The sequence below is a fragment of the Spodoptera frugiperda genome, chromosome 28 (assembly GCF_023101765.2).
Source record: "Spodoptera frugiperda isolate SF20-4 chromosome 28, AGI-APGP_CSIRO_Sfru_2.0, whole genome shotgun sequence".
NCBI classification, from domain to species: Eukaryota; Metazoa; Arthropoda; class Insecta; order Lepidoptera; family Noctuidae; genus Spodoptera; species Spodoptera frugiperda.
Genome location: NC_064239.1, coordinates 7,730,217 through 7,752,571, shown reverse-complemented (window position 1 = coordinate 7,752,571; position 22,355 = coordinate 7,730,217). Strand labels below are relative to the sequence as shown.

The following is a 22,355-nucleotide window of genomic DNA, read 5'->3' as shown; positions in this document are numbered from 1 at the left end:
CGCGGAGGTCGGCTGGCGATGGCAGCGTGAGGCGCGAGCCCGGCGGCTCGGCGCAGTGCGCGCGCGCCGGTGAAAGGCGTCATGTCGATACTATACGCAGTGAACAGTGTGCGGACCGCGAACGCCATGGCCGGGTTACCTTATATGCGAATATTACTTATTTGTGCTATTTTAATCAATGGTTAGTCCTAATTCCTCCAGTAAATATTGCCTATAATTTTGTGATCATTATTTGTTCTGTTTAGTGATAAATCACCACATTACGACGGTTTTCCACATATAAATAATGATTTAAAAAAACCAATGCGTAATTCGTAATCTTATGCAAGCTGGCCGACGATCAATTCGTTACTCGTTAACGTAACTGTTACAACGAAATGATACTCAGTGAAAGCTATTCATCGTGTTTAGCTAGAATTTTTACTATTTCATAAAATAACGTCGAATGTGAAAGCGTGTGACAAAATGTTTGTAGAAGCGTTTTGCATTACATTAGTAAAGTACCCGATGACATGTTATATTTAGAAAGCGTCAGATGTGGCTGAATAATGTGCCTAATTGTAATTCGTCTGGCACGTCCTTTCTTTCACTTGACATTGAGGCCTGTGACCGGTTGCGATCGAGAATATTGACACTTACGACTTACGTCGCTGCTGAATGCAGTTACCTGATTTACGTGTACTTATCTCACAAGGCTCAGTCCGGAAATTTATGGCCCACGGCGGCAATGTCTCACTGATTTCTCGTCTTAAAGTCTTTCGATTCTCATTTGCTCTGTGCTTAATTACGTGACCCGAAAGAAGTTTAGATAGATAAATCTTAACAAGTCTGAAACGGAGAGAACTTTTAAATTAACTTCAGATCTAATAAAATCCACGCTGAGACGTCTGCACCTGTAATTTAGAAGTACTGCTCCAAGTGTTTAGGTTTACCAAAACGAATTTCGTAAATTCAAAGCTCACGGGAGCAAAGCGCGTCTAACTCTCCGGGACAGAGCCCTGGTACAGTCTACAACAAAAGTAATTAACAACTGTCAAACAAACCAAAAGAACAAACCAGTACCTAAGTGTAGCCAGTCTATGACTACGAACATGTTCTGTGGAAACATTTCTTTGAATTCAGGCGTTACGTGAAGTGAAGGTGAAGAAACGTCAGTGCATATTTGTTTGTAATACCTACATATATCTACAACATTTCAAAACCGACGCCTATAGTTTCAGAATGAAACAATTTATTGGCACGTTAAACAGACACACAATCAATTCACAAACCTCCAAAGGCCCACTAAATTTTGTAATCAGTTAGCTTATAAATAATGAATGAGGAATGCGATGTGGTTTGTCTGTCTGCTTGCAAACTGAGATAAGCACTTAAAGATTAATCTACAATTGAATGAGTAGGAAACATTGAGCTACCAAAAACTCTCAGACCTATTGTGCCTACGGCTGATTGTTTTGTTAGAAAAATGCCGGTATGAATAAATTGAGGTCTGCCTTCTAATTATCTTTTTGTTTTGATGTCTGTCGTTGAGGTTTTTTTACTTAAAAATTAATTAAACACAAATTACCTTCGGAGTAGAATGTTCTAAACTTATTTAGAAGACAACTCAAATGAGATGAAGTCTGTTAAGATTCTTTTTGATGATAAACTAAGACTTTGTAAACGTTTTTTTAAGAAATATGTTTTTTTATTATATTACATGGATGATGGATTGTGAAAATGAAAACAATGTTCGTTATTTTTTAGTGTTTTCTAGACCTTATGGCATTTTAAAGTGAGACCGAGACTCGCGTTAGAAATGTAACTGGCCGTAATTTGGCAAGATGTCTAGACAGCTTAGCGTCAGTCTTTTCTAATAGCTTTTATATTCAACGAAAGTCCACCGACGTGATTGCATTTGTTTTTGGTTAAAATCTTTTAACGAATTTATCAAGACACCCAGTACCGTAATAGTGAAGTTCATAAAACTTTTAAATAATAGTGGCGCGTTTCATCCATTTTTAACAGGATCAAATTAAATTCTTCAAACGTAAATTGAATTGCTTTGATATTAATCATATTTAAAGTTAAAAGTAAAATTTAATTATTTACGTCTACTGTACCTACACGAATTAGATAAATCCTTGAAAATCGATTACGTATAATATAGATAATCGATTCATTAAATAACGTAACACGTTTTGCATTTTAAGTGGCTTCTTAATTCTTTATTTGGCTAAAGAATTCGATAATTAGTTTGATAAGGAAGTTTTATAGAATTAATGATATTTAAATCGTGACTTCCCTATTTAATAGTGTTCGATCATTTCGGGAGACTATAAAACAATTGCGTAACATACTTTCACCTTTCTATATAATAATATTAAATTAGTGTTGAAAGTGTTTCATACATACACATACATATAAGATAGCGTAACCATACATGCGGTAGATGATTCCTGTTACATTAATTTACTAATAGCGATTAAAATTGTGAAATTACGTGAAGCGACATTAAGCCCATCCGACTGTTAAGAATGCGTCGTTATGTATTTAAGAGAAATTCCACTGAGAAAATCAAATAGAAACTGTTCTCAGGTTTTCCCTTAATAAAGTAAAGACTTTGTAGTCTTCTGTCTGCGCTAAAGCTTGTAGCTCGTATTTGTACAGGACGAAGTTTTAAATACCTAGGACAAGGTGACACAATGTTAAAAGAATGATCTCATTTTATATCTTTCAACTAGTTTGTTGATTTACAGGAAGCTACCAGCAGAAGGATAAACCTGAGGACTTCGTGTGTCCTGAAGGAACACAGGGCAATGGAAATTTTGCTGACCCTGCCACGTGTAGGCGGTTTTACCAAGTAAGTGGATCTTTGTATATAATATACCAGTATTGATTTTTCAATGTATCGAAAAAAGTTACAGCTATTTCAAGACAGGAGTATATATGTATTATGTTCAGTCATTGGGTTGTAAGCTTCTGTTTTATTGAAAGTTATTAGTTTTCCAAATACCCAATAGATAATTACTAACAATTAAAAGTATGAAGGTAGAAGGAAAGTGATCGACTATTGTTCAACTCTAAACGATGTAACGCTAATAAACAATAATTGTATAATTGGCCTGACTGACTGAACTTCCGCGTTCTCGGCAATATTTAAATATACCCTTTATATCTTTCTATGAAACTGCTTCCTATATTGAATATTATGTAAGGAAGATTCACTGTTCACTTTGCCTCACTGATTTAGCTTTTAAAATGAGAATTTGTATTTACTATATTTTCGAAGTGTTTTTACTTCAATTCATAGAAAGTATAGAAACATAACACATCACAAGAAATGAGAAATGAATTAATCTTAACGACAAAAGACTTGACCACGTAACCAACAACTCGTTATTATTATTATTTGAGTACCTATATACCTAATTGAAATATTACAGTCTTAATATACAATACTCAATCAACGTAGATACATATGATGTATCCATTACGTATCATAATCTTGGATATACATACTTTTACAACATCAATTAAGTTGCATACAACCATATTGTATGTTATATGACGAGGTGTATTTATCACATGGCTATGTGAAATTTCAGACATAATATGGCAATCAATCAGTAGAATATTTTATTAGCGGAACAAAATTGCTATAATAATTGCCATATTTTTATTAAGCAATCTAATTATTAGATACAGAATACCTATAAATAGATACTACGTGTTTTTATTACGGAGCTATAGTATTTATTTTGGCAGATATTGACATTTTCAAATCTCGATCGACCGGTTTCGACACAACCAATAATAGCCTACAAGAGTTTTAGCTTGTGGTTTAATTCGAAAATGTTTTTCTCGGAATTGGAACGTAAAAATGATTGGGTTCTAGTTTTTCGTATGCGGTGTAAGTATTTGTCGAGAATATCGGTATTCGAGGTATTTTTGTATTGGTGACCGGACTACAGCGAGTTTTTTGTTATTCACGCGTCTTTATTACCTATGTCCGTTGAATGTTAAGTCGACGGAGGCGCGATGGTACGCGGTCGTGACGAACGTGTGTGAGGGTGCTTCTCCACCAGAGATATATATGCTATGAAGCTATGTTATGAAGATGTAATATAATAGCTAAGCTGTGAAACTATGCCACCGTTTCCACTGATATAAACTATGTAGCTGTGCGAGGAAGATGCGCAGCTCGAGTATGCAAAGTATCGATAGTAGGGAAGTCATCCATAGCACACATCTATAGCACGCATCCATAGCACGCATCTTTCCACAGCAAACAACATTGTTTAGCTGCGTCGGTTTCCACCAGTGCTAAGCTATGTGTACATATGAATATAATTGGTGGAAGTCAGACGCATCCACAGAGACGTAGCATAGCATATCTTTCGTGGAAAAGCACTATGACCCTGACTACACACGACACGCGCAACACTAATAGATTTAGGTCTATTTATTCATATGTGACACAGCAAAAATGCCTCTCCATTTTCAAGTATACGAATAAGAATAAGACTAATTCTCTTTTATTTAAGTTTTAACACGCATAAGATTATGCTGTACAGTATTGTGATATTTTTTCGATAAAAATGAAGTTGTAATCGAATATTTTTATTTTGATTATTGCTTTTATTAAGAGATTTTTAACATGCAATAATGCAGTAACGTCGGTGTTTTCGTTATAAAGTCTGGCCTTGATCTTGATCGTCTTTAAGTTCACTGAATCTGAGACTGCATGGGTAACAAAATTAATAAAAACACGACAGTATTTTTTTAATGTAAATTTTATCCTTAACGTAACAGGTTTAAGATTAGGAGTTTCGGGGTATTATACACAGGTAGTTACATAGGTGCTTTTTTGCAAAGGACACCTACAAGGCGAATATGGCCTTATATGTTATTCGAAACTAGTATTTAGACTTTTATTCCGATACGATCTTGGGGAAACCGGGCCTCCCGATCATCAACATCTAATAATACAAAGGTGGAAACCCGAAGCGCTTATTGCTATTCTCTTATCCTGCGAAGCATACACTTGGGGTAGGCACAACCGCTACATTCATATTTTTATGGACAAACACCGAACATTTTTCGCATAAAACGGTGGATTCCTTTTTTCGTATGCCGTTGTATGTAATAACGTAACCCCGCGTGACTAACCCCCCTGGGATTACACTTGAGTTTATGTTACGTCCGCGAAATTGGACGGATTCAAAAATAAAAATGGCCGCCCATAACCGTAACTATGTTATGTCTAGTTATAGTAGTGTCTCCTTTGTTTTACCTGCTGTGGTTATATTGAAGTGTTGGCCAGTATAGTCAGATTAAGAAATGAAATATGATTATAAACTAGGAACCAAGTTACAGGATGTTACGAGAACTTTAAAGGACACCTTTGGTACATATTACTTACAAAGTCTTTAGTACAAAAATTACCTATTAAATCTGATATACATAGGTATAACATATGGTATGATTATCTCTATGATTTTAGTAAACATTAAAAAGAATAGGAGGAACCTTGAGTTCTTCCAAGGTTCCTCCTATTCTTAAACCGACTTTCCAAGAATCTAAATACCTACCTGAATATTCTACCCAGTTCTATACAATAAGTTTATGTTTGTTTGAAACATTTATAGATTTCCAGGTTTGTTAATAATGTCTCACAAGTTTCACTTTTGACTGACAACAAATAATCAAGTTTCATATCGGAGTTCAAAATGTCTGAAACAAACATATTTTTATACACGAATACACTTGAAAGTAACATTTGGGAGGAAAATTGAAGTTGATACGTCGAAACATATTATTTCGCTCATTTCGAGGTACATGTGTAAGTAGGTACCTAAAAGACGTGTCAAGTTTCGTTTTTGGGTAGATTGGCTCCAAGAAATGTTTGCTAACCTGATCGAATAAGCTTCACATTTTCATTTTCACTTTTATTTTTTTCGACTTCCTCTTACGGAAGACATTTGTAGGATTCCATTTTCCATATTAGGTGTTCGTGTATCTGTCAAATCGTATATTGCACACATTGAATGTATAAGAAATAAACAGTAGATCATTTATAAAAAAGTAATTTGTAGCGAGTCTTGTAATCCAAGAATAAGTTTCTGGGGATAAAAGACTAGTGAGTGTGGGATTCTTTTCTCACTTAAACCACCCCGGTGGCAACCCTGGGCACCTCTAATAGACCTAGAGTCCCCTCGGTGCGACGTCTGTTACGGCACATACCTACTTAGGGAGACGGCAATGTTGCAAGGCAGCAAGTGAAGTATCCGTGCCTACATAAAAAGTTAGATTATAAGTACCTAGAGCCATCTTTTTTCGATGTCTATGATCAGACCAGGGCTTTGACATTATGTTTGCAGCAGTTTCAAATGTTTACTTTAATCAGCTTCTGATGTCATTGAACTTTATTTAAATTCTTACTATATGTAGATATCAATTTAGTTGGACAACAGAAAGATCACACATACGATAAGTTTAAGAGCTAATTCTTTTTAACTTTAGTTGATGATTAAATTAATTTACTAATTACATTTATTATCTTTCAGTGTGTGGATGGCTATCCTTACTTGAACAGATGTCCCTCTGGATTATATTTCGATGATATCAGCAAGTATTGTACCTTCAAAGCTGAAGCCAGATGCGGCCCCATCGCCACAAGTAGGTACCTACTTATGTTACAAAATTTTGTGCAACTTTTGAATTAATTTCGAGTTTTGGTATTAATTTTAAATGTTTTAAAGTTTGAGGGAAAGTTATTAATATTCAAATATTTTGTATTGCATTATTTTATTAATTAATCAACAAAACTATAAACCTTTTAATTGGGGTGAAGACATTTTACACGTCTGTATGTCTTCGTAAACAGTTTACGACACAACTGGATACAATTCAGTATTTTTCGTAAACGGGGCAGATTTGTGTACCCTCTTATAGTTTTATTGAGTTGAATGAATCATAAGAAATATAATGTATTTAATTACAGTAAGTGTAAATAAATAAGCAAATAAGCTTACAGATTAAGCGTGACTATTGAATGCACGTCTATTGAATTTTATCCTCACACCTTGAATTATATTCAGCCTTGTAACATTTAGTTTTTTGAGATTTTTTGCATGATGATATCACGTTTAGATGCATTTATAAATAGGGAATTTGTTTCTTTATCTGAGGTCTTAAAGATCATCCACATTTGTTTTTTTTTTTTATGAAACAAGCCGGTAATCGAGCAGACGTATTACCTGATGGTAAGCAATCGCCGCCGCCCATGGACACTTGAAACAACAAAGGCGTTACAAGTGCGTTGCCAGCTTTTTGGGAGTTAGGAATTTAAGGGTTGTTGTTCGGGAATTGGGGATGGGGAAGATTGGGAAGGGGGGAATTGGGCCTCCGGTAACCTCACTCACACAACGAAACACAATGCAAGCGTTGTTTCACGTCGGTTTTCTGTGAGGCCGTGGTATCACTCCGGTCGAGCCGGCCCATTCGTGCCGAAGCATGGCTCTCCAACACTTTGTTTTAGTGAATATAAATGACAATGACTTACGAACTAAATCGGAGTTCCAAAATTAATTTGTTTTTGTTTTTAGCTCCTGCACCAATAACTGAAGCACCTTTGGACCTGGCTACTAAGTGTGATCCTGCGGAATGCCAGCTGCCATACTGCTTCTGTTCCAAAGATGGCACCCTCATACCTGGAGGTCTCGATCCAGAAGACGTAAGTCTATTAACTAATGAAATTAATATTGATAATAGGAATTTCTATTACGAGTGTTTAAAATAATGAACTACTCATTAATTTTGATATTAAACTAAACTTGTTTTCGTTTCTTATAGAGTTCCGGATAAGTTTGGGTTATTTTGACTCTGTGGGATAATTTTGATCCAAACATTTTGTTGCATTATTGGATAGATTGGATTAATCCAGAAAAAAGCGTATATTCGTTCGTTTTTAATTTGTAAAACTTTAGGTCATAATCCCTAGGTAGGGATCAAGCCCCCGTAGGTAATTTATGGGGTATCTACATGTATAGTAGACGTAAAATAGGTAATAATAATCTTTTAACTATTCTCGTACAAATTATTAAATGCTTTTTCGATAAAAAACAATTGATTTTGACTGGTACCTGTATTCTACACAAAACAAACAAATAATAAACTTGTTTATTTATTGAAATACATAAACATTCACAATAGTTATTAATTTTCAATGAATATCATGTGATTTCCTGGTTTACTCCTGTTTACGCACAGTTCCAAATAAGCAGATTTTATTATGATTATGAACTTTATGTTAAACAGGTATACCTAATTAGAAATCGGCCGATATTATTTACACAAAATTAGCATGGCACTCACAAAATCAACCTTAGATATATTCAAAATTATAAAATCGTACCTAAACAACTCCAATAAATGTTTTCGAGAAACTATATACCTACTGTTGATAAATTAATATTAAAACCTTTTTTTTGTAGAACCATTTGATGCGAAAATATCTAAAAAAATAAGTTCCTTAAAATTTATTTGTGCATCGAACATTCTATAAAAAGACCGTGTCTAACATGTTTACAATTGGGTAATCTGAGATTGGAATAAAAAAAAAAATACTTACGCATGCAAAAGTCAAGTCGTGCATACTAAATGCCTGAATCGGAGTTACGTGTGCATATGTAAACACGGTACTTTTGGTCATGGCCAATCTTTTAAGAGCTTAACGTTTCGTAGAAATCGTACGTTTAGAGAAAAAAGTGTTATGTTCCGAGAAAACAACAGGGGTTTTGCTATGAAAAAAGATACCTCATAAAATTTCTTGTTCGTCTCTCTACCTACCTGAGAAAATTTAACGTAGCTTGGCCAAATTCAATAAGTAGTCGCCCTTACTTTACTGTATTACTTACTGTAGGTACCTAATGGTGTGGAAAACCAAATAAAGTAAAAAAGGTGATAAGTAAACTCTACGGTCGTCTAGTACCTAAATATTTTTACAAAGTATATATTCAGTTTATAAAGTATTCTAGTCGTTTACTTGGGTCATATATAAAACCGCTGAGTATTCATTTATATTATGAAATGATACGATAATAATAAACACCCATTATTTGTCAATATTCACACTTTTGTATTAATTATTTTCACCATAATTTTATAGTCAAATTTAAAAGCAAAACTATATCTTAAGTATATTAAACATAAATGTTGTATTTGCTTGCAGACGCCCCAAATGATAATGCTGACATTCGACGGCGCTGTTAACTTGAACAACTTCGAACTGTACAAGAAAGTGTTCAATGGGAAAATCAAGAACCCTAATGGCTGTCCCATTAGAGGCACTTTCTTCCTGTCACACGAGTACAGGTAATTACTAAATGTGTCATTGTTTACATTAAGGAACATTACTTTTATATACATACGTGTGGGTAAGTAATCCGAGACGAAGAAAATACCAGTTACTGTTGGAGCTATAGTGACGTAACACCCCAAACATTTCTCTGTAATTTCGCAAAGGTTAAGTTACACTTTTCAAAACTATGAGTATATTGTTCAACAGAATATTTCATTAGCAGACGAGTCTATTACAAGAATAATATAGTATAGTAGTTAAACTCCATGATAATTATTAGGTACTGAGAATCCCATTTCGCCCCCTCTGGTCATTTTGAAATAACTAATTACGTAACAATTTACATTAAAGCTTTACGACGTCTTTAATTAGAAAAAAGTACCTAATTAATTAATATTATTACAACGTAAAAGAACATTTCAGATATTATTTTTGCGTTATATTTTTCTAATAATTATCATCTGTGTAATGAAGTTAGGAATAAAAGCTACAGATAAAATTAATATCTCCGTCTTAATTAATTAGTGATAAACAATTTACCAAGTTCCTGTGATTAATTTGGACGATAGTTTGGTAATTACTTATACAAGTTTCACGTTAATTACAATGTGACTATTATTCAACCGCTTTTGATAGCCGGTAGCGGTTTTGACTATCTATAGCTTAATGTCTATGTATAATCCATTAGTGATTGGATTCTTATTGTAGTTTATTTACATAACGATTTGCATCGTTTATGAATTATGTTAATATTTAATTTTTAATATCTAGCTTTTTAGAATTTCCAGACTTGTAATTTTCATAATGTTCTAGGTATTATGCTCCTTCTATACATATGTAGTAGGTGAAAAATATTAATTTCGATTTTTTCTTTCAGTAACTACGCGCAAGTCCAAGCCCTTGCACATGACGGTCATGAGGTGAGTTCATTTAAAATTGGATAAAACCTTGTCAATTTATCGATATCCCGGCCAATGTAACTGATTTCTAAGCAGATATATTTTCAAGTATCGACAGAACCGACCTGTAAAAAACAATGCTTGTGCAATTCTCAGATAGCGACGGGCACGGTATCGCAGCAGCAAGGTCTCCAAGACAAAGGCTACGAAGAATGGGCCGGTGAGATGATTGGCATGCGCGAAATTCTTGGCAAGTTTGCCAATGTGTCGCGGTCAGAAATCGTCGGCACGAGAGCACCCTTCCTTAAACCTGGCAGAAATACCCAGTTCAAGGTATTGATTGAAATTTTGTCTTTTATATTACAAAGGGTTGTATGAGGTTTAGTTTATAAAATAACTTTTATTTTCATAAGAAGTGTATACGATAAAATAAGTTGACAACCATTTTTCATTAGTCATTATGAATTCTGTATAGGTAAAACTGCGATTGATTCTATTGTCATAATTTAAAGCGTTCGATTTCAACTAGGTACTAAAGTCCAAGGTAGGACTTATTTCTTAAACTATTTCATAGAAATCTTAATAAAAACGTACCCATTCAAAAGGGACCTTATATTGTAACTTTTATATTATTGCCGGTGACCGAGAAGTTGTGTGATTGTGTGGGAATATATTTTTATTTGTCAAGTTTATGGGAATGTAGTGTAAAGGAATTTCGTACCAATGTCATGAGAAAAGTATTGAGGTTGTGCTTGGCATCTGGGTAAAGTGCGGCCTTGGAAAATATGGTGGATTTTGTAAAAGATATGGGCAACATGAATCTAGGTAGAATTGTGAAATATAGGTATTAAACAGGAAGCTATGCTATATCAAGACTTAGTCATAATCGCTTAGGTATCATGCCTATATCACTTTCTACGATTGAGGAATAGATAAAAATATCCATACTCGTAGTAGGTACAACCGCAGACAGTTGGTAGTTTAGTTATGTATGTACGAAAGATTTTCAATTCCATTTCAATAGGACTTAAAGTTGGCGATCAACCTGCTTTTTAGAAAGTTTACACGGGGAAAATGTACGATGCTTTTTACCTCGGCTAGGTAGGCGATTCCTTTGGGTAAAGAATAAAATATGAGACTGAATAAATTCTCTTTGTGACGTGAGTCACAAACATCAATAAGTAATTTTACTAAGTTGGGAGTCAACGTTTAAAACTATTGCAACGTCTCTTGTGAATAAATAAGGACGGTTGGTGATTTTTTTCCCAGAATGTAGGCGTTGTAGGACGTTCTAGAGAGAATACTTTGAAATAATAACACAATCTTATTATGTGATATTCATGTTGAGAAGACACAAAGGTTTTTAACGAAATTACATATCAGCTCGTATATTTCACATGTCATATTTTATTCAATATTCTTATTTCTGACGATTTTTTCGTACATTACTTTGTCTCCAAATTGGCTCACATCGAATATCAGGTAGCTTATTAGGGTAATATTTTGACAGTCATTCGATATATTGCGTACGTCCGTAGGTACAGTTGGCGTCAATATTTTAGCGTCGCGTCTATTCGTTACCTGACAATTACGGCCGTCACGTTCCCAATACAAAGTGAAATACGTAGAGATTTTTTTTGCAGTGCGTCGTCATCGGGGAGGTACGTCAGTTGTCAAACAAGCCGGTACGCCCGAGTATCGACGTTTTGATAGGCACCGATCGACGAACGTATCTAAATAAAACTGATTGAAGTACACTTTGTATGGGATTTGTTGTGTGAAGTACTGTTTGGAATGCACGATTAAATTACGCTAGGAGTAAAAACAAAAAAGTGAACGAATGCAAACGTAGTTACGGAATTGAACATCATTGTAGAACAGGATTTATTTATCAAATAACAATCGCAACACACATTCCTTAAATGGATCGTGTAGCATAATTGAATAATTTACTAAAGCCATAGTAAAGATGGGACGTTTACTCTTAAGATCGTTTTTAACACGTAACCCACGTTGTTCACAGGTGTTAGAGGACTTTGGTTACATCTACGACAGTTCGGTGGGCGTGCCTCCACTGCCGATCCCCGTGTGGCCATACACACTCGACTATAAGATCGCGCACGAGTGCAAGTCAGGCACTTGTCCGACCAAGTCGTTCCCAGGTGGGTGAACATAACTTACGTCCTCGATAGTTAGATAAACTGGCGAAGAAGTAGAAAAGATTTGTTAGGTAACCTGCACTGTGAGCAGATGTTTGGGCGCATACGATGCTTTGTATGAGATCATAGGTGCATATAGTTTTTTGTATAGTTAGAACTTAGTTATTTTTAAAACTTTAAATAACACAGAGTCGAGGTAAATCTAACTCGTAATTATATGACTTAACATGTAAGCAATTATGTTTTGTAACTACATTTTATAATAGTTTTCCCAATAGCCACGTGTAACACCAACATTGTGTGAAACCCTATATTCAGTACAGCGTTCCCGTTACCAAGTTTTAGTATCGCGTGCAACGTGGCGTTAGACAGAACGAGGTGCTCACACATTTCCTATACGAACACCAACTTGCTTCACGTGGCTGGAACAATGTTCTCAGAGTGTAATTACTGCTCACCGGAGCCATTCACAGATTGAATTACGACATTTTTACCAAAATGTTTCTTTCGATATACGAGGATAAAAGTACACATTTGGTGTTTACTTGCCTCTGTCAACATTTTTTGACCTGCGCCGAGTTTAATGATTCGACATAAAATACACATGATAATATACATTTCATTGAATTTAAAGTATTGCTACAAATAAAATGGTTGTTTGTTTTGCAGGTTTGTGGGAGGTCCCGTTCAACGCTCACTACGTAGAGACGTACGAGGGCGGACACTGCCCCTATCTCGATCAGTGTGTGCTACATAATCACGACTCCGATGAGGTTGGTACCATGTTGTTGCAGAAAATATCGAGATATGTATCGTTATTGGTGTCGATGATAGAAAAATGTACCCTATTACAATATTAGCACAGTCGGTAATATTTTAATTAAACTTTCATGTTCTCAATAACTAAGATAATTATGTATTAATGTTCTCATGTAAGTGAATTGTTGTATTCTTAGAGAAGACCATTTTATGTAGTATAGTATCAACTTCAAAAACAGATTGTCTGAGCAGATTGTCCTTTTATTCGTCTGTGTAGAATAAAGTATAATTAACTCAATGTAGGAGTGAATGCAGCGTGGGTGATGACTTCCACGTTTATTTTATATCTCTTGGTAATGGAGATTATAAATAGGTATTAGTATTTATAGAAATATTTTTACCTTATACCTAATATCTACTAATCCAGGCAAGGGGGAAAAATATATTAAATACGACCTTAAATAAAATTTGGCCCATGATCTATAAATCACTACCACTTATCCGTAGCCAATTCTTGTAGTTGACTATGATACCCGCCCTTATTAGGGAAAAATACATCGTACATCTTTACAGCGGAAACATGTAGAACTTGCTTGTAGGGAAAATACGCATATACATAAAACCGTAAAATCAAGGGAATAAAGAATATTGTCAAGAATATTAAGATTTATTTAAATCTCTTCGGATAATAGACGTGAATTAATGTATATAGGTACCTATGTATAAGGAATAAGTACCTATAAATACATAAAAGGATTCAGTAACACTTGACCCCTATTTAACCGACTTCATTATTTAAACTAACGTTACTTATCCACACAAAGCGTTATCTGATTCGCATTATATAATTATCGTACGATATGATATAAGCTCTATTAAAAATTAACATTTATGTAAAACTTTTGGAATTATGAATAGTTTGCGTCCATTTGCATTTTTATGGCTAATGTGATTAGCATTTTATGTGTGTACACATTTACACGTCCACAATGGACATGTTTCAAGTTATTTGTGGATAATATGTTCTGTAATAGACGCGACTAATTATGTATGTAGATTGTAGCCATTGCAAAATTTAATCGATATTATTTAAATCGATTTCATTTGTACAATTTCGAGTATAATCATTATTACCACGTCATTTATTGTTTGTTTGTTTTACGAAAATTCCTATTTTCATCACGGAGTTTTGGAATATGCTTAATGGGAGGCTCAGTCTAATGAATAGAACTGTATAATACTGGAGAAATACTCACTACTTTTTACCAATTAGTTCTATCTAATTAACACAAGCACAATTACAGACTCCATGTTTTGCGTTTTGTCTGCATGCTTTCGCGAATTTTGTACTCAAAAACCGAAACACGAAAACCGAATATTCGGCAGTTGTGGATACAACCACACAACCAAGAGGCAGTCAATTAAAAATTTCCAAGATAAATTATATTTATATTCTTTAGTCTGGTATTTCGGAAGCGGTTTCGTTTATTTACTCCCCGACTCCCAATAACCTTTTAACAGATCAAAAACAGAAAACTGCTTTTAACCCGTACTGTATATTAAATAAAGGATTTTACGCTCTTTGATCCGAAATATTATAAATTGAGAACAATTTTATGCACTGATTCTCAGTTGTATTTATTTATACGTACGTACCTATGTATAACGTTCCTTTTCAACATAATTTTATTGCGCTGTTTGCGCAGTGGCCGGGCTGCCGTGAGACGAGTAGCGGGTTCGATTGCCGCACAAATTATTGTTTCGTGTCTATGTGTCATGAGTATGTTAAATTGAATGTTTATACCCACCACTCAGGAGAATTTTTATTATGTATATAAAAAATATAATCACTATAGACAAGACCTGCTTTAAAAAGTTCTCGAACTATATCGTGACTGTTGCAAATACTAAAATGAAAGAATTTAGCCACTAGTTGCAGTCATTCCAAAGCGATGGGCTAAAGCTAAGCTTTTGAACTACATATCAATTAAAATATATTCTTATATATAAGATAAACCTATACACTGGCTACTTAGTAAATATTTGTACATAGCTGTATAGATAAGTGGAGCGGAAGCCGAGAATAATTTCTAGTACCTACGCACGTACGCGGTCACCCGACTTGTTATTTTATCTCTTTATAACTATACATAATAACGTTATAACTAAAACGTGAATAACAGGTATAAAAAACTTCGTACACCAGTGTTTTATCAGTTAGTAGTTGGTTGCTATCTAGTTATTCAGTTGCTACAACTAGTTGGTTTTAATTTAAATTGCTGTGTGCTCTTTATGTTTTTATTTACCTAGATATCTACTACAATAATAATGATAACTGAAAAGTTAGTTTAAACGTGGTAATATCCGAAAGTTTTAATAGTATTCGGTATTTTTGCTTAATGATGCTATAATTTCTAGTACTTAGTGAAACTATCTAGTTAGGTACAACTAGTTGGTTTTAATTTAAATTGCAAAAGTATCTGCTATTGAAATGTTACAATTCAGAATCGGTATTTTTGTATTGCTATTTTCTAGTACAGTGAAACTGTAGTTTAGTTTAGTAATTGAAATGTTACACCGGGTATTGTATTTAACAAACACCGCTCCAACCCAGCAATTAAATTGTCATTTAAATTTGAACTTCAAATCGTATGTCGTATGATATATTTTACAACGTCAGCGTCAACGTCAGCAAGCACGCTGGCAGCGCGCTTACCACCTTTTTGTATTGTTTTCAAAACAAAAAACGCCGTGCTGGTTATAAGTTTGTTGAGATCTTTAGAGGACATTGCGTCCTCTAAAAATGCAAAGCTCTTGTAAAATGTCAATGGACTACTAGTTATACATATAATAACAATAATAATCTACTTGAGACTTGACCAGACGTTATTGCAAAGGTGCAATAACCCTCTCAAATGTGGATTTTTCCGATTAAATCACGTTTGAGCGCAGTTATTGAGAAGAGTGCTTAAAAATTTTAGGCTTGAAATATGAGTACAAATATTAGCATTGAACTTCAGCAACTTGTTGATAAAACAGGTTCGTTTCTCGTTCTGTGTATTTGCAGTACATGCTCTTTTGCTCATCAATTTTTGAATGACTGTTAATTTTTCTGAAGAATTTTGCTTTTAGTTCAATTTCAAGCATTGGTAAGTTGTTGGACTATTTAAGAAATTATGACAGAGAATAATGTGAATGTTTTCAATTTCTGAAACATATTTTATTTGTTACATTTCAATACAGTTTAACATATTTTTGCACCATTAAACAAGATCTGGTTTGTTACTCACATTCGCTTAAGAGCAGAATTAGTTCGAAATAGAACGAGTCGAAATTTAAAAACTCGATGTTCGGAATTTAAACATCCACCCAAAATATTTTCTTTTTATTATTTTTAGAACATCTTTTTAGCTCACCCATAGTCTGCAAATAAAGAATTTGAATTTGATTTTTTGAACTAGTTTTTTTTTTCTTGCAGGTGCTAGAATGGTTGCAAGAAGACTTCAGCCGGTACTACGAACAGAACCGAGCTCCTTACATGATGCCGTTCCACACGAACTGGTTCCAGATTAAGGAGCTGGAGCGAGGTCTTCACAAGTTCTTGCAGTGGGCCTCTGGCTTGTGAGTAAAGCTTTAAGTACTAAGTATTGTAAAATCTTGGCCTATGTTCAGTAGTGGATAGAAATGATGGTGATGATACTTTCTATAGTGAAAAACTATTGCGTGATCATTTTTCCGTTTTTATCCTCCAATGCTTTTAAAATGCAATGTTTGGCATAGGCATGCATAAAATATTTTAAGTGTTCCATGTAGAATTTGGAAAAGTGCAGTTTTTTTACCTGAGTCCTTAAGCTTGTTGATATTTATTGGTAAAACCCCGTAAAGTTAACATTAATATTACTAAAGTAAACACAGTTTATAAGGTGACAAAAATATTCAAAGCAATAATAAATTTTCCGCTTCTTGTTTCCAAGCAGAAACGAGCCCATTTTGAAGTAATTGTAGGCTTGAAAGGTCAATTAAAACAAAAAAGATTTATACATTTTTTTAATCTAAAATTTCCTGTTTTCGTATTAATTTTACTTTCAAGTTATTGAGTGGTTTAGTCAAGGTAAACATGTAAATTGTTATGTATTGATTTGAGTTTTTTATAGTTCAAGTGATTCGAAAATGGATGGGTATATTTATATATTGGTCATGATATTGACACATTATTAAGTTTTACGTACATACTTATCCTCACGCCTATCTCCCATGGGGTATGCAGAGGCAATGGAACGCCAGTTACTACGAAGCTTACATACCTTTTTCGTTTCATCAACAGTGATCAAGTCTTTGAATTTTAATAATCGTGAAATGTACGAATTTAATAGTGTAGTACTACTACGCAAACGATTTGGATATTAAAAAAATTGTTGAAAGTTTGTTTATGTTATCAGTTGATGTGATTATCACTATTCATATCTGTGAGATAGCACACATTTAGTTTGACCTTTTCTTTCAAATAAAATATTAAGTAGTACCTACTTAGAGGGCACCGAGTTGTTGAAGTATAAATAACTTTAAGCAAAGAAATTGTTTTAGTTTATTCAAACTTACCTCATTTACATTAGAAAAAAGTATTTTTTTCAACATTTTCAAGCATTATTACAAAGTAGGTATAGGTCATTATTTTAGTTCGCGGTTTCGTATCTAAAAAATTTTTCGAGTCAAATATTTTTTGTAAGTAGTGTAAACTTTTAGTTTTAGCCACTTATATTTTTATTAATTGTATAAATCAATAGAGTGTAAAGGAATAAACAATATTCAGTTTAATTATAAACTAATTACGTAAAGAAAGGTGTTTATCATGAGGTGAGACTATACAAAATACAGGTTTTTATATACATATCTGCTTATTGACACTTAGTTACCATGTAGATACGAAATTATTAAGATTTAATTACTTGATCCGAGCGAGCGAGAGATACAGACTCGTAATTTTAAATTAAAACATTAAAATTCTTTTCGAGGAAAAAATTTCGTAAAGGCGTTCTCGGATATCGAGAGTTACATAATATGTAATGATATAATGATGATATATAATATAACATTTCGTATATTTCTGTATAAAATTAAAGGGTGAAATTAATATTAAGTAATGATATGGACCTAATGGGCGCTCTTGTGTAAAATATCTTAATAACTATAGTATTTTGTAATTATAATTATGTTAAGTATGTTATGTTGTATGATGATAAAAATAATAATTTGTTATGACTGAGTGCTCACTTCGGTGAAAGGTATAACGCGGACTTCTAAGGAGAAACATAACATTCTCTGGTCACTGGTCAATGTAATAGGTAAAATCTAAGATTTAGAAGTTAGTCAAATTTTTTTTTGAGGTGTAAATCATCCATAGTCGAACTCCCGCCTTGGGCGAGGCGAGAGGAAGTGTCAGACTTTAACTGACTAAAAACCACCCCGTTCTTACTCCTGCTTTTCGAGCTGGAGCCCCGGTAAACTCGCTAGGTAGTCCGCAGCTCCGGATCAGTTAGCTTAATCTTATATTACATATTTATGTATAATAGAGGTACAATGAAATTTTGTTAGAACTTAAGATAACGAAACGAACGGGATATTTACCATGTTTATTTATGTCTATGAATTTCCGATATTTCGGCACTGTTGCAAGCACCACGATCACGGATGAACTGTCTTAAGCCCGTCTTAAGTTCTAATATTAGTGTTAGTGACCATGTCAGTTTAAAAACTTATATAATGAAATGTTGTGTTTAACAGGAAGGACGTATGGTTTGTAACCGTTACCCAAGCCTTGACCTGGATGACAGACCCTAAACCAGTGAAGTCTCTCAACAACTACGAAGCTTGGAGATGTGATCGCAAGGACTTCCCGGCGGCTCCATGCAACTTGCCCAACAAATGTGCACTATCCTTCAAACCTGCTGATACCAATTTCACTGACACGAGGTATATGGAGACCTGCAGTGATTGCCCCAACCAGTAAGTATTAAGTATAATGTTTTATATTTGAATTGCTTTAGTTTTGGTACTTTCTGTATCAACATTTATTATTTCTTGATATGCATTAATAGGTACACCAACTTCAAAACTGTACTAAACAAATGATGCAAGAAGAAAACATCAAAAAGTCGGTTGGTTATAGAAAGAAATGTCGCAACACTAAAAGTAGAACTAAATTACAAAACTTCCATGTTTCCCTGTGCTAAAAAAGGGGGCCAAAAAGAAAAATAAAATAAAACAGAAATCCTTTGACACATTTTCAGCTGTAATAAGGCTGTAGCTACGAGTATGATTATACGACGTACATTTTACGACGCACCACGCAAAGATGGGCTTGCTTACTTTGTTAGCGGAGTTTTAAAATTTAAAACTTCCTACCAGGGTGTCACAGCTCCATCTATCGAATAAAAAGAGGAAATGTTTTCCCTACATCGTTGTGAATTTTTGGTAGGCGCCTGAGATTGTATGAGCTGGGAAATGGCGGCAGAATAGCTTCATTTGATTCAGAAATAGAATGTAAAAAATCCATAACAACGTTGTCAGAACCAAATTGGGTGTATTTGGATTGGCTAATGGAAAAAAGGTTCTGTGTAAGGACAGACAATCTCTTTAGGCTAGACAGACTGGTAAAGACGTTTGAAATAAAAATTACTGAATTCAGTTCAGTATATAATATTATAACATTTTTTAATGGAATATTAAACGGTTAACGAGCAGACGGATCACCTGATGGTAAGTAATCGCCGCCGCCCATGGGCACTTGAAACACCAGAGGCGTTACAAGTGCGTTCGACCTTTTGCGGGTTAGGAATTTAAGGGTTGTTGGGGAATCGCGGATTAGGAATATTGGAAAGGGGGGTTATTGGGCCTGGTAAATAGAACCATATTACTGTTTGTCAATGTTTTACAATTTGCAACACCAAGATAAAGATAAAGGTATAATAAGGACTTTGGCTATTAGTAAACTTGTAATTTTTTTTCGCAGATACCCATGGCTAGGTGACTCTGGTGGGACGGGAATTCCTGGCAAAGACAACTATATACCCGACAACCTTAGGAGGAAGTAGAGAGTATGAGTAGTCCTATATTGACATTAAACGAGTATGTTATCTATTCAGAATAGATTTGCCTTAAAGTTTAAGTCTTAAAATGATTCAAATGGTGTTGACATTGTGTATTGAGTTTGGGATGATAAGTAGTGCTAACATGTTCCTTAATATCATCCATAAAGTAGAAATAAATTAGTAAATAATGCAGAATAACATGCACTGGAGTAAACCACTTAGAATCCAGAGAAATTCTGAATGTCAGTAGAAAATTACGCAGTGTAGTTTAATTAGTAACATATAAAAAACCCTTTCTCTCACACATACAATTTTACTTTCATTAATTCATTTTAACGCGCTGACATAATTACGTAATTAAATGTAATGTCGAAATGTAACTACTTAAATGGACAAAAGTAGTCTAGACGCTATCATTCAATTCTACACAGGAGTCGTTAACCATGTCTCTGAAATCCAGAGTCACATTCTATTCTGAATAGAAAACATACGAACATTTTGTATATATTTCGTGTTCTAAGTAATTAAGGCATAGTGACTAGTCGTCGCAATTTATTATTTGTAATGATTACGCATGAGACGTTCTTTCTAGTACTTTGTGGCGAGACAACTCGAACAATTTATTTATAAGATATAAAATTTCGTGTAATTATTATTTGTACTTATTGAACAGTTGCCATGTTTTGACCAAAATACTCCTTAACAATGACAACACTGAGGGCGAGTTGCGTGACAAGCGAAGATTTTTTTTTAAATTAGCAACATATTTGGTCTAAAGTTTTGTTTGTAGCCCTCAAAGTTGTTAAGAAATACCTCGAGATACTCCTAGCTTGATTTTACATTAAAATATATATTATATAAAATATCTCTGAACAACATTGGTGCTTTGTAATGATAAGTGGAATAACTGTTTTCATTGTTAACGAATAAAATAATATATTTTAGAAACGCTTGTTTGATTTATTACCTCACAGCCGTAAGTCACCGGTTTCAGAATTACCTTTGTTCTTTTTGCAATTTATATTTAAAATTTTGTGTAAATAGAAATATTTATCAAACACGACACAAATGATTCTGAAAGTACTGATCGGACTTCTATTTTTTAATAGTAAACGTAACTGAATCTTCGCAGAATCTGTAAATTTTTATAGCAAAGTTTGGCTTCGATCCCATTTCAAATATTTGTATTTGTGTAGTAAAACTATCAGGACTAGTACGTTTATTGTAAGTAGAATTTTTGCCCATTTAGAGAATAATGGTCTTCACAGAACAAAAATCGTCTAGTCATTTATAATTTTGACAGCCTTAACAAAAACAAATCCATATTAATCTTACGTATGATACAGTGTACTACAGTTACGGTAGCAGTGTAATTATGAAATAATACGCAAGATGCAACAACTAATTCAGTTGGTCTGTCCGTCGGTAGCAGAGAGTGGACGTCGGCGCAATGTGCACCGCCCCTTAATATGGCCCAGTACATTGCTAAGCATGCACTGTGTTGTATTTTGCAGTATGAATCTTGTGTTGCTATAATACAAAGTTACTTATTCCTACATATGTGATGTATTATGTTAAGTCGATGTCTTTCTAAAGATCGCTTATACTAAACAACTGTAAACTAAGTAAAATTTACGTTTCGGTAAACCACTATAGTCTGTAACAGAATGATCACTGGTCTGAGACTATTTCACGGGGAAAATCAATCAAAATCAGGAGGCGAGCGGGAGTGTCAGACTCTTGCTGAAAAACCACCCTGTTCCTACTCCTGGTTTTCCAGCCGGGGCTCCAGTAAACTAGGTAGTCCGCAGCGACTTAGTTCGACTACTATTACGATTTCATCTTAGTGTTGGACTATAACAGCAATGTGAGTCAGTTTTTTAGAATTCGAAATTATTCGTACAGCTGGTGTTGTGTCTCGTTGTTACGAAATAAAGCTTTAATATATTCAGCATAAGGTATTACAGAGTCGTACAAGTAGAAAAAAGAGCTCGGGAAACAGTAGGTAACAATAAAGGAACTTGTCTCAACTTAGCCTCTTACCTGACACGAACGAGCGAGAGCTTAAGAAACAATTTTTGTTTTGATCTTATAAAGAGCTTCGTGG

The 22,355-nt window shown here is 34.2% G+C and overlaps 1 protein-coding gene across 1 annotated transcript; it reads left to right on the top strand.

Annotated features, from left to right (window-relative positions):
- The first annotated feature begins 13 nt into the window (after window positions 1-13).
- On the top strand, window positions 14-21,196 carry LOC118282125 (chitin deacetylase 1). Its single transcript, XM_050705934.1, has 12 exons — window positions 14-181; window positions 2,739-2,842; window positions 6,549-6,660; window positions 7,590-7,717; window positions 9,215-9,357; window positions 10,221-10,263; window positions 10,399-10,575; window positions 12,266-12,404; window positions 13,071-13,174; window positions 16,639-16,781; window positions 18,942-19,163; window positions 20,170-21,196. The coding sequence occupies exons 1-12, from the start codon at window positions 82-84 to the stop codon at window positions 20,249-20,251; spliced, it is 1,497 nt and encodes a 498-aa protein (XP_050561891.1). The 5' UTR covers window positions 14-81; the 3' UTR covers window positions 20,252-21,196.
- The last annotated feature ends 1,159 nt before the right edge of the window (window positions 21,197-22,355 follow it).